This window comes from Corvus moneduloides, chromosome 6 (assembly GCF_009650955.1).
Source record: "Corvus moneduloides isolate bCorMon1 chromosome 6, bCorMon1.pri, whole genome shotgun sequence".
Taxonomy (NCBI): Eukaryota; Metazoa; Chordata; class Aves; order Passeriformes; family Corvidae; genus Corvus; species Corvus moneduloides.
This window is the reverse complement of record NC_045481.1, coordinates 61,709,297-61,723,065: the sequence shown is the minus strand read 5'-3', so window position 1 is coordinate 61,723,065 and position 13,769 is coordinate 61,709,297. Positions and strand designations below refer to the sequence as shown.

The 13,769-nt window shown below is 40.0% G+C and overlaps 1 protein-coding gene across 11 annotated transcripts in view; it reads right to left on the bottom strand.

Moving 5' to 3' along the window:
* The window catches only part of PPFIA1 (PTPRF interacting protein alpha 1), a 53,742-nt gene that overhangs the window by 11,121 nt on the left and 28,852 nt on the right, over positions 1-13,769 (bottom strand). For 3 of the 11 annotated variants that reach the window (XM_032111000.1, XM_032111007.1, XM_032111008.1), the window contains exons 13-23: positions 12,843-12,922; positions 12,451-12,583; positions 11,877-11,879; positions 11,550-11,773; positions 11,158-11,392; positions 8,657-8,686; positions 7,782-7,933; positions 7,015-7,187; positions 6,795-6,888; positions 746-827; positions 433-633 (exon numbers count right to left, since the gene is read on the bottom strand). In XM_032111000.1, the coding sequence (XP_031966891.1) occupies positions 433-633; positions 746-827; positions 6,795-6,888; positions 7,015-7,187; positions 7,782-7,933; positions 8,657-8,686; positions 11,158-11,392; positions 11,550-11,773; positions 11,877-11,879; positions 12,451-12,583; positions 12,843-12,922 (1,407 nt within the window). The remainder of the gene's footprint in view (positions 1-432; positions 634-745; positions 828-6,794; positions 6,889-7,014; positions 7,188-7,781; positions 7,934-8,656; positions 8,687-11,157; positions 11,393-11,549; positions 11,774-11,876; positions 11,880-12,450; positions 12,584-12,842; positions 12,923-13,769) is intronic. The other 8 variants (XM_032111010.1, XM_032111001.1, XM_032111011.1 and 5 more) reach the window with 5 other exon arrangements.

Genomic DNA, 13,769 nt, shown 5'->3' with positions numbered 1-13,769 from the left:
TCACGAGAGAAAATTCCCAGTAAGTGCCTAAATTTACTATAGAGAGACAGGTGACTCCTAGTTCATGTCACCTGTATTATTTGGAGTTAATGGCCTTATAGCTGCATTAAAAGAGCCTCCAACTATCTCACAAATTTCTGAACAGACATGTATGCTTCATCTGGATTTTAAATTCTCTGGAGGCCAAAAGATGAGGTGAATAACATGTACTCTAACTACTTTGGATTACATACTTAGACTGAAATAAATTTCTCTTTTCCTTGAGAAAGAAAACTGCAGTTATCCCTTTAGTTAATTTCCATGAAAGGAAGGAACAGCCTATATTTAAATAATGCATTCCTTTCCAAGAAATTCTTAATAGAAGCTCAGTTTTAAGTTTACAGTCAAATGTTGGGAATTTCTAGGTGTTTAATGCTGGATGAGTTTCCTTACCGTCCTTGAGGTGGGAGGGGCAGAGGGGCTGGTTAATGACATGATTTCCTGGATGGCCAGCCTAAGCTTGAGCCTGTGCAGGGGATTGCTGATCCCGATTTCCCGCTGGATTTCCGTGTCAGACAGGGCTGACATGATAGCACCGCTTTTCACATTGGCTCGGCAGGCTGCCACGTACCAGGCTGGCATCCCCACCCACAGCTGCAACACAGAGAAAAGGAAGTAAGCAGGAGATGGAAAACATTCCTGCCTCCAAACCCTCGCAGTCTGTACATTGAGGGGGCTTTTTATTAATTTTGGAAGGACCACTCACCTCCAGCCACACCACCACAGTGGGCCCATCCCACTGTGCAAAAGGCAAACCTTGTCTTCTGGCTTCCTCCAGCAACTCGTGCCTACAGTTACAGAAACAGTCATTAGTTACAATGGATGTGTTACAATGTCAGCACTGCACTCGCCTCCCTGTCTCCTTTCCAATAATTAGCTTATTCCTTTCCCAGCCAGCCTTGTATGATACCCCCCTCAGGCAGGTACAGCACATGTACAGGGACTACATAGGGATGAAAGCTGAACCGGCCAGGAAATCTGAGAGCAGCAGAGATGTGGATCTTGCCTTTCAGAACCTGGTGTCTGAAGCCACTACTGACACTCTACCCAACACTCCCAACCCAAAGCAGAGATGTCAGGCTTATTTGGCAATCAGATTCTCAGCTGCTGGCAGTTTTCTGCTCAGCAAAGCTGAACCAAAGCAGTCATTTTTCCTCAGCGTGTGCAGATCTGAAACCTGTGGCAACACATGAACCATCAGACACCCCTGTCCATCAGGCTGTCAGGGCTGGAACCTGGGACAGAGACCATTTCACTGGTGAACTTCAGCCTGTCAGAACGTCAGGGACAGCTTCACACAACCAGAGCTGTGTTTGGCAATTATATCCCGAAGGGCTGTGTACTGAAACTCGGCTTTCATCTCCCATGATGACACCATTTCCTTTGTTCTTCTGAAACAGAAGCGCCTGAAGTTTCATATTGACAATTCAGCTTCCAGAGACAATGGAAGCTCACAAGGTCCCTATAAAAAGCTGCCAAAAATGTTTGATAAACCAAAGGACAAAAAGTAGCACTGTGGGTATAAGCATGCAATGCTGCTTGGATATGCCTGGCTGAAAACATGGAGAAAGCCTAAAAAAAGCATTTTTACACTGCCTTTGAAAGCCAGTTGTATATGGTTAAATCTCTGCTCATTCTCCTTTGAAAATCAGAAAAAACAACTTCACCTAATTAGACTGGTTTTACTATTCTTCATTCATGCCTGCAAGTGTAGAATTAAGATATGCAGCAATACTACAGATTCAAGATCCTACATGAGGTATTTACCATTTTCTCGCTATTTAAATCAAATAAAATCTCCTTGCCTTCTGAGCTGTCTCACTGGATACTCTAAGATGATAGCATTTTTAGAAGTTATAGGTATTAAAATATACAAGGCACCTTGAAGAGTGATTACTGACAGAAAAGGAGCTTTTTTGCTACTCCTACAAAATGGAAATGCAGCATTCAGCTCTTTCAGACATACCTGGGATCCTCATGTTATATTGGTAGGTAACTAAATATTAAAAAGCAATCAATGAAGTAATAAATATACTAGCAACTGCTTTATCAATAGATAGCACTTCTCCACCTGCACACCAATAAATTACTATTGCTCTGGAAGAACCTCCCAGTAATTTATCCTAATTAAATGTGCTTCCCAGCAATGGGAAAAGGGGAGGAAGGAAGGGACTGCCAGACAACTGGTTACAAATAACCACACTAGGTACCATTTTAGGATCCATCCATTAAGGCGGAACAGTGTTCAGCAGCCAGCAGCTCAACTGCTGAATTTCACTAACAAAGAAGACTGTAAAAGCTTAGACATATTTGTACACTCCAAAAAGATACATATATTTCTAAATTGGGAATAAAGGATCAGCTATTTCCCTGCTACTGTAGAACACGTTACATTAATTCCACAAATAATTAGCCCTGAACACATTCAGTTCTGCTTCTCTTTGTTGTGTAAAGATTTAAAAATTAGAAAAATAAATTAGTAAGATACTCTGAAACATTGCTCGGTAAGAACAGAATAAAATGCTTAATACTGTATTTGACAGAAAGGAACACAACGTTTTTTCCAAGTAGTTTAACTTCCAAATTGGTGTCTTTGCCTTCCTTTTTGGCGGTTGTGTTGTGTGGAGTTCAGAGAAAATCAGTGTCATTTCTGGTTGTTTTGTAAGTCTCATTGTGTACTTCATGGTAACCATGAAACAGTGAATCCTTTGGAGTAGGATACAAGGAACACATCAAAAATGTAAGGAGAGGTTACAATGCAAACTTGAAACTCATGCTGGTGTTGTAGGGAGAAAATAATTGTGTGATGGAGAAAAACACATAGAAATAGAAACAAATAAAAAAATGTTTATGACATGACTTTATGCAGAAATTATTCAATGGATCCAAAGAGGAAAGCAACCATGAAGTGGAAAATTAATTGCAGAATTTGTTCATATGCAGTAAGAGATAAAAAACTTGCTTGCACAGAAAATCATTAACCCCCAAGCTCAAGATGTAGCCCAGGCACAAAACGTCTCATAGGAAGAATTCAGAAGCAGCTGCTGTTTCATCTGCAAATGATGCATCAATGGTTTTTTTCCTAGAGCAGAGAACTTCCCTTTTCCCACTATTCCCTTCAAACTCCACCAAGACACTCGCTGCATTCCAGTAATATGGGATCACATCCCTGAAAGATCACAACTGCCAGGCCAACTGAGTCTCAGAGCCCAACCATTACACCAGATGTGGATCTGGTGGAAATGGGTGCAAAACCCAGCCCCGTATCTTTGTGAGGAAAAAGATATTGCAATGGTGCCAGTCAACAGGCGGTATAAACCTGGCCCTGTGAAGGATAAAAGAATGCCAAAGGAGCAGCTGGCTACTGGAATAACTCATAGGTGACAAAACCAAGGGACAGATGTCTGGAGACTTAATAAAAAACCTGGCTGAGCTTCCCTTGGAACAGGAGCCCAAACACGCTGCTGCAAGGGGGGAAGGCTTGTTGTTAGACACATACCAGAGGCATCTCACAGCAGCTGGGGAGGACAAAAGCTGTGGTCATAGGGAGTGAGAAATGATGTCAAAGCTGCAGGTGGTGCCTGATGCAGCAGTGAGTGCACAAGACCCTCTAGGGACCGTGTGAAGGATCTGTGTTCAGCAGGGCTCTTGGCAGGAGAGCACATGCTCACCCCACAAGGAAAACAAAGCAGCCCGGAGCAACCTCACTCCGTCACTGGATTAAGACAGCACGGGAATGGATACATCCAGAGCTCATAGCCAGAGGGGAGTGCTGCATCCCAGATTATTTGGATGGAACTGAAGAGGACTGATTTGGAAGAAGTTCAGAACACAGTAAACACTGCAGTGTGGGGAAGAGAGTGATACTGATGGAAGTGACAGAGCTTCAGGGTATAAAAACTGAGAAGAAACAGTTGTAAAACATGAGATGGAAATAGGCAGAACATCAGGGGAAAGTCAATATCCTTATTCTAGATTGAGTTCAGGGATGTAGTAAGTCTTTTGTGTGTGAGAGTTATCTTAAATTTAGGGTTGCCTTCCTTTTTGCTGAATACAGTACTAAGTTTGTTGTGCTGTACACAGAAAAGCACAAACACAGTTGTGGCAAACACCGTCACTACTACAGCTCACACAGAAGATGAACACAGCACTAAAAAGGACTTAGCTTTAGTCAACACCAAACAACAGTTTCACAGAAGTACATCTACCTTGGAAACACAAACACCTACTATTGCTAAGCAACTTTCAAACCCCAGATTACAAAACTAATTTAATCTAAGAGGGTTTAATATTTCCACTATAAAAGCTCACGCCATGCAAATTAAGACAGGGCACCAAACTAGCTTTCACACTGAACTAGGTGACACTGGATTTATTTCAGCAACACATTTTCATAATATATTCTTTTGAATTTACTATTTCCTCTCATGATCTGACTTTAAGAAAGGACAGAGGTTTTAATATATTGCTAAAAAATCCAAACCAGATTTATCATACTTGCACAACAATCCTTAAAAAATAAATACAAACTTACCCTGATTTTGCACTACCACATCAAATGGTAAACAAAAGGAAAAAAAAAATCATAAGGGACAAATATAAAACTAGGATTAAACTGAACTCAAAGGCATACAAAGACAAATAATGTGTACTGTAATTTAATTCTGTAACTATAAATAGGTTTTTGTTAGCAGACACTGAACACTGCCCTCAGCCTGTTTGTGCACATGCAAGCAGAAATCAGAAAGATAAACGAGCAAATAGGGATTAGAGACAGCTATAAATAGAAGGAGCTGTCGTTGTTCCAAGCATTCAGGTAGCTGGAATTCTTTTTGCTGAATATAAGGTTTTGCAAGCAAACAGTCAGTTGGAATTTGTTTTAACCCAGCCTCCTCCAAAATCAAAGTGAAAAGTAATTCAGAGCAGCTTTACTACTACTTCTTTTTGATAATGAGCATCTCAAGAAGGCAGCAAGGGATCTTTGACCCCTTGTGATAATATTGCTTCCCATGTTCAGAATACCCCTCAGGATTCTGAGACAGCTGCATGAAAGCATCTTACTGGGATTTTTCAAATGATAGATTTAGATTGTATTAATTTCATTGAGTGGTAGAGAGTACAAGGCTCCAGGGAAACCTTAGAGCCCCTTCCAGTACCTAAAGGGGCTCTAGAAGAGATGGAGAGGGGGGTTTGAAGAGCTAGGGAAGGCAATTCCAAACTAAAAGTTTTCATCTGTTTAATATAGACAGCTGCCTTTTAAGCAACCTACAACATGCAGCCATAAATTATACTTTAAGTAATATCAGTACATTTTTGAAAAGCAGAATGTTTACAAGAAAAGTCATGATTTATCTGCAACTGCACTTTTTGCATTTCTTAAAGCAAGACAGTATGGATTGTTTTACTTGAGAATGAAACTTGTGGCTGGTATTGAGAAATACCTATATTGCTCAAAGAACAGACCTTAACACTATTTAGATATGACCAGACTAAAACTATTTATTCAACCAAGATGTGGTATGACTTTAAAGCACTGTAGAAAAGGGAAAATACCAGATCATAATAATGTATGATTGCTTTCAGTGTAGCAGTCTGAAGAAAAACAGCTGAGCCTTCTGTTATCCAAACAAACCCACATTCCATTCCAACTTTTCAAACCAACACACTGCTGGTTTTCATTAGCAGCCACCAGGCATTATTCTTATTAGTTAATAGAACTTAGGTACTGCAAGAAATCTCTCTCAAAGGGAAAATTAGCACCCTTTCTTTCCAATATTTACTGTCTGTCTTCAGAAGGCAAGGAAAGTCTGATCTTCATCAGTTTTTTGACAGCTGAACAGAACAGAAGCAGCAGAAGTTTAAGGCTCAGCATTGGGGGAAAAAATGCAAGGAATGCCTGATCCTACTTATATGAGTGTTTCCTGTACTGCCATATAAGCATCAAGTCAGGATTTCTACCAGTAGCAGTATCTGTTTTTCCCCTATGATTAGTCTTTGCTTCATCTGTTCCAAGTCTGGGAACAACAAAGCATGCAAACAGACACTCAAAAGGTGAGCAGTAAACTGAAGATTTTCTGGCACAGAGTGATAAAATTCTCTGGACTAGGAAAAGGTAATTGCATACAAGGTGCCATAAAAAAGGAACAGTCACAATTGATTTAAAAATGGAAGAAATCAAGGCTATATGGTGCAAAGAGAAAGATTTCAGCAGACAATCTTAAACAGAAGTGAAAAAATTAGTGAAGAGAGAAGCTGTCAGCAGCTGCAACACAAAGGGACAGAGAAAGGAGCCAGCAAGTTCATGTACAGGGATGTCTGCACACAGCATCTCATGCTTCCCTTCTGTCAATTCCTTCACACTCTGGGCAAAGAACAGCCAAGAGCAACTTTGGGAAATCTCCCATTTGAATCAAAGGTATTTATAATTTATTATATTTAATCCCTCCCAAAGCAGGTATTAAGCATAATAAATTTGGGGGAGATTTGGTAAGAGTCCACTTCTATCTCTGAATTTCTTTATTACAGCAGTCCAATAGTAAGTTTTCAGCTGAAATTCCTTTCAAACTTACCATGACCCATGCTGCTATTAATGTTCTGGAAAAATAGTAACAAAAAATAAATCTACAGAGACTTATTAACCATAGCACCATATTAGGCAAAAAATACCCCAAAACCAAACTAAAAAATAAAACCACAGCATTTTTAAACAAAGCAATACATGATTAACACAGGATTCCAAATATCTGGTAACTTACTTTTTCTGCATTTTCCTGTTTTTCTCTGCCTGACCTCCAAGTTTGCTGAGACCTAATGCATCCTGAGAGGAACCATCTGCTTCTCCCATGCCACCTACAAAAAAAACCCCCAAACTCAAGTCAGTCTTAACTTAATCCTTTGTAATATTACTGATCAGGAATGTGTAAAACCAAACCTCCAAGCCCATATCTCTCACTGTGTAAGAAAAAGCAAACCAACCTTGTCCCAGAGCTTCCTTGCTTGTTTGTCCAGGTCGTCCCTTTTCCTTCTTGCCAAACAGGCGGCCAATAGAGGATTTGATCCCCTTCTTTTTGGGGGCTTTGTGAAGGGAATCTTGGCTGCTGTTACTGCTACTAGGATTACTTGTTTGCCCATCTTGTGAACCTGTTGAACTGTACCAAAAAAAACATCATAAAGGAGCCCATGTACAACAAATTCACCAGAGATAAGTTCAGGGTTCTGTGTGAGTTACTCAAAGTTCAGTGACTCACTAATGACATTTAATTTCAGCTTTTATGAGTTATGAAAAGAAATGTTGATGGCACAAGTTCCTGACTGAAAGGGACAGACAAAGATTGAAATACTTGAGTGGAATCCATCTCAGATACTTAGGAACTTTGAAAAGAGTATCTGTCAATCCAAGTGATGGCGATTTTGCAAGTTATATCTCAATTTACAGCTAAGTTACAACTTAAAGAGTTGAAAGTTACACTTTTTATTTCCCAGACATGAAGCACACTTAACACAGACTCGGAGTACCAAAAGACTTCCCATGATGCCATTTCTAAGCAATAGCAAAACCTACAGTCTTAATGTTTATGTAACAGAGTCACCCATTTAGGTGTCCACACTCCTGGCTTTTGAGAAACGCTTCAAGACCCAGACTAAAGCCCTACAGGCTGAACAGCTCTGCAGTTTGGGGGTTTTACTCTGATGCTGTGGAACACTGAGCTCCTGGTAGGTCTGAGTGATTCCCAGCTACTCACTTCCTAATGTCCCTGATATCTTCATGGCTCACTGTATGCAGAGCTCCTTTCTGGACTCTGTCCAGACGCAAAGACCGAGGTGAGGAAGGTGGCGATGTCTCACATTTGATGGTGGTTTTGTCGTCTCGTACCTCTTCTCTGGAAGATGGAGACTAATGGAAAAGGAAGGAAAATTTCAGGGGCAATGCTGAAACATGAAGGCAATACCAACTCTAAAAAAAACAGTGAAAGAAAGAATCTTATTTCAGCATTAAAGGATTACTCTTGCCCTTACCATTCTGCTGTTGCCTATTTTTTGCTTGATTTCTTTCTGAATTTCTTGTTACCTTCAGTGACAAACTATTAAATTCAATCTTAGCTACTGACACAAGAAAGTAGCACTTATCTTTTATTCATTTATAGGGCTAAGAACTAAAGTAATGCCTTCAGCACCATAAAATGAATATACCTGTCACCAGTTTAAGCAAGTGCAAAGACAGAAATAAGAGACCCGTGAAAAGAGTTATTAGCAAGATCACTGACTCCGTGAAGTCAGTTTCTACACACCTTTGGCTACAAAAGTTTGAGAAACAGAAAGAATAACTTATTTGTGTGTGCACTGACAGCTTTTAAAATGAAGCACTGATGCATGAAGACTGCAAAGCAGTGGTTGAAACAGAAAGCAGCACCACACTCCTCCACACCAGCAAAAACAGGCAAACAAACATGAAAACCCACAAAATAAAACCCATACTTAGGTTAAAATGATAAACCATAATCTTGTTTTATTACAGAGCTACCCTGTAAATGCTTTATGTTCCTGTTATCCACTAATGAGTTTGGAGACAGGGAGGGAGATGAAGGGGCACACCATGAAATAAACTAAAGATTTTTACCTTTCTACGGTGTTTCCTTAAATCACTAGGCTGACAGATGCATGCAAAGAAAAGAAATTTGGAAAAGCTGTATTTATTGTAAACTGTACCACAGACCAAGACAACTAGTACAGACAAAACATCTCAGGGAGAATATAAACAACAATTACAACAATGGCACGGAGAGACACTGGGTATGAAGTACTCCTTAAATCACAGATTACTTAAACGTATCCCTGAAGTGAGGAAAAGGAAGCAAAAAATAAACACTTACAATTGGTTATCTACCAAAGTACCAGAGATGTTTGAGTGTATTGGGACCGTAGGCAAATTAGCACAAAATACGTGCAGCAAAAAAACCCCAAAGAAGTGCTGTGGGGTGCAAGGTGTTGCTTTGAAAAGGCAAGGACCTGCCTTGGACCTCCAGGTCAGCCACAGCAGCCTTAATAAATCAGCTGCACTTGTCCCTCCTCACAACCTTGGCATTCCTGCAGCTGTTTCCTACACTGCACAAAAAGCAGCCCATACTTTAATAATGTGAAACAGTGCCAACAATAGCTCATTTCTATACAGTCACAGGATTCTGTTCTTTTTACAACTTTCAAGTGCTGGAATGTTTGAGCAGGAATTCACCACCACTTTTATTTTATCCTCCATCTACTGTACCTCTCTCCCCAGGGAGTGCTCACCTCTGCCAGTGCACAGAGCAAGGCAGCAACCCTGAGTTACACAAACAGCTTATTCACACTGGTGCTGACGAAAGCCAAATTTAGATAATTTGTTTAATAGCTCTCATCATTTAAAAAGGCTGCAACCAAAAATAAAGTCAGTCCCCTCTGAAGTGGGACAAGGGGGAGGGATGTTGTTTCCCTCCCACAAAGGACAACTTTTAATTGTTTTTGATTCAGAATACATGTAAATTTCGCAGCATTAATATGGAAAGTTTTGTTCAATCTGACTGTAGAGTACCACATTAACAAATCATAAGTTCACTGAATGATAGAAGGGACCTTTGAAGATGATCTAGTTCCTCATCAAGTTCTTGACAAAGCACTGCAGACTTGTTTTACCCTCACTGGATCTTTCATCCATTAAATCTGATGAGCATAAAAATGAAAATGTTCACCACATGGAATGAACTGCCCACAAGGACTGCCCAAGAGAGGCTTCACCATTTATCATGCTGATGCTTTTTAATCATGAGGGGCTTTCAACTGACTGAGCTGCATAACCACTGGCATTAAGCTAATTTGCCTACATGATCAAAAACTAATGCAACTCTCTATTAAAATACTGGAAGACACAGCAGAACTCAGTCCAATAATTCATGATAGCTCTTCCAAAAGTTTCAAGAAAGCCCTTGATCTGTAATTCTTGATTTCAAGCTTTCACAAGTCAGTTGCCAGGTACAAAACCCATCAAATACAACTGCAAACACTAGACCAAGTGACTTTGATGCACAATTATGATCTAAAGTGAACTTCATTACAGTTCACTTTTCTTCGGTTGCACTGGATTTCAGACAAGACACGTTCTCCTGATCTAGTTTTGGGGAAAAGAGCTACTTAAATTTGTATACGGTTTTCTGCATGAGAAGTGTTTAGCTTAACTAATTATTGTGAAATGTTAGAAGATAAAGCACTCCACATTCTGAATTTTGATAGCTTTTCTTAGAAGACGACTGCTTGACCCTGGATATATGGCTAGAGCTAGTACAGTGATTTTTATTCTAATTCAAAGAAGGCAAAATTACTCCCTTTTATGAAAAAAAGAGACTTTTTGGTATATGTACACATCAATTTTAGAAAGCCAGCAAAATTACTTAGCTGAAATACTTGGTTTTAACTGTTCATTTTGTTTAACATGTCTTTAAAAACAAGAAAGGGGAAAATTTGTATCTTGTTTTTACAGATATGTTTACATGCATAAAGCAGCTCCTAGAAGGATTTATCTTCCTAAGAATTCATAAGAATATCAAAAGAAGGAAAACATCTTTTTCTACTCACTGAACTCCTAAGACTAAACTTCTTCATCACCTACAAGGTCTAACAGATATTTCTTTCACCTATCAGGCTTTAACAGCCTAAACCAAGACACTGGCACTCATTAATATTCAAACAGCAGTGATACCATCTCAATCTTCAAGATTAACATGCAAATCATTTTTTAGCTGAGTGTTTAGTGGAAAATAATAAAAATAAAGTTTAAAGCAGAGGAAGAAAGTGGTTGAAAAGAAAACATTCTTTCTTCTAGAAAGAGGAGTCTGAAGGAAGACTGTAACAACAGAAGGAATAAATACTTAGGCACGAGATGCTGACCAAATAATAGACTTGAGCTCTGAACATTTTTCCTAATCATTATGTATCTTACACTTTTTATAGAAGTTGAAAGGAAGCAGTAGAAAAACCTAGAGGAAGGAAAAATACAGCTGAGTAAGCAGGAGAGGAAGGGGCAATGAACCAACCCGTTTCCTAGAGCAAAGGAAGGCTCTCCTGAGGAACGTGCAGGCCGTGGATACCCACCAGTGTCATGATGCCCAGCCTGTCCACCTCCCGCGCCGGGCTGTGCGGGACGCGCCGCGGCGTGGAGCGGCCACTGCCGGGCGGGGAGGAGCCGGCCAGGGCCCCGCCGGCGTACGAGGGAGGGATGGAGCTCATGGAGCGGAACCGGCCGTGCGCGTCCAGGCTGCCGCTGCCCACCCTGCTCTCGATCTCCTCGGCGCGCTGCTCCGTGTTCTCCTTCTCCTCCTGGATCAGTCTGGGGGAAAGAGAGTCTCAGAGGAACGTGACATTCCAACAAGGGCCATACAAACAGAATGGGGCTTTGAAAGAAGCAGCACTTAGCAGAAAAACATGGAGAAATTACCATCTTCCGAGTCATTTTTATCGAAAGCTCCACAGCAGACAGGCCGTACCTGATCTCTTTGTTGATTGCATCCAATTGTTCCTGCAGCATTATGGCCAAAGTCTGAGCATCAGCCTGACCACTTGGTGACAGCAGATCAACTGAGCTGAAAATGGTCTCCCTGTCGTCCTCCACATCAGACACATCCACATCACTCTCAAATGCTTGTGCCACGTTTGCCAACACACTGGCTTGCTGGGCCCGCTCCCAATCCTGCTCATTCAGGGTCTGAACCTACAAGAATCCATAAAAAAATAAATCCAAGCTCAAATGGGAAAAACACGACATCTCTACTGCTTATCAAGATGTTTAAAATAATTTATGTAAGTCTACTTACATGCTGAATGCATCCATCAAGACAGCAGTGTTTAGAGAAATGTAAAAAAAAAAAAGCTATAATGTCGGAAACTTTTAAATTTCATTAAACTGGAAGATGCAAAACAGGCTCATTGAGCCAATTATACCATCACATATTTTGGCTATACACGCTTTTAATTACAGAAGAATTTTGCTATCAATTCCATGGGAACTACGGAATCAGTTTTATGTAATGAGTGCTTATGTGTCCTGAAAGGAAACTGGAAATGCTTGCAGAACAGTAATATGTTTGAGTACAGACACAAAAGTAGAACTGTTTCAAATTGTATTTTACAGGCTTATCAAAATTTAAAAGCAAAAACAAAAATTAAAAAAACCCCCAAAACTGGAGTTCAGAACCGCAGTCTTGCAACTATTTGCAAACAATTAAAAACACCAGCAGCTGGTCATGAGTTGGTAACACTGGACCTATAAAATCCAGGAGTTTATTGCCAGGTACTCCCAATTCTCAAACCTCCTTTCACCTGATTAGCCTCATGCATTGAACAAATCTGTTCTGCTGTCACAGTGCTGTCTGTATTTTCCTTCCTTACCTTTGAGGGCTCGTCTCTGAGAGCAGCCAAACGGCCCTTCTGGGGCCGCCTCAGCACGGAGGAGGTGCCGTAGGACTCTGTGTGACTGTCCCCCACAGAGGAGGATGCCACAGGGAACCTGAAATCTGGTCTGCTGGAACACAAAACCAACATTTCATCCTTACAAAGGGAGAAGGAAACCAAAAATAAGTCCCCCAAAGGATTCCTCTTGTCCCACCACTGCCAATTGTTTTTAAGTATGTTTTTTGAGCAGTATAAAAATTGCTTTATATGCTCTATAAAAATGAATTTTGTAAATAGTCGCAAAAATATTTGCACTTATAATAGACAAAATTGTCTTCAGCATAGTGATTTTAAAGAAAAGAGGAAAAAACCCAAACTACTACTGGTACCTATGATGAAGTGATGTGGCTCTGAGTCTCACTTGGTCATTTTCAGCCCTTAATGCATCAACATTTAAAACAAGCTGATCCTGGAAAAATAAATAGAAAAAATGTATAATAGGCTTTTTAAAAAAATTAGTGTCAAATACAAATTCATAAACTAACCTTTAGGTTTTTTATCTCATTTCTCTTGCAACTTGGAAATAAAAGATTTTAAGATATACCCTTCAACTATTTAAACATTAGTTTTGCTACACACCATACAGCACTGTCACAAAAGGGCAGCCCAGAATCATTTTGCTGCCTCTCTACCCTGACTCTAGTAATGACAATATGTATTTTAAAAACAGCTATGAAATAAAGTTCACTTGCTACTAAGGTTACTATAATTAAGTGGTGATAATAAGAAACAAGAAGATTTGTTCAAGCTCTCTGCACAAAAGGATCTAGCAGCACTTACTTTTAACTTGAACATTTTTACAGGCTCTAGAAACCCTGAATTGCGCAGAGAGATCCAATGAATGAGAAAACAACGAAAGTCTAAATAAAATAAAAAGTGGCTGATGATGAACATCTGTAAGGAGGGACCTTGTCATTTCCAGGACAAGCAGAACACCAGGCAGCTGCTATTGCTAAGGAGCAGCCAAGTCTAATAAATATTTCTCCCTCTGCTCCCCAGTTCTTAAAACTTAAAAAAAAAAAATGTTAGCAGTTGCACAAGCATTTCAAGATATTCAATGCTTTGAGAAAACCTCATGGAAAAATGCCCAACATTAAAAGTATTTCTCGTTTGGTTTTGCTGTTCAAGGTCATGTGTACAACAGTATAAAAATTCTACACAATCTCCACACTTTGGCTAACTGCCAACATATCCAGGCACTTCACAGATTCAAAAGTGTGTTAAGCCTTGGACTAAAAGGTTATGTATTAGCTATA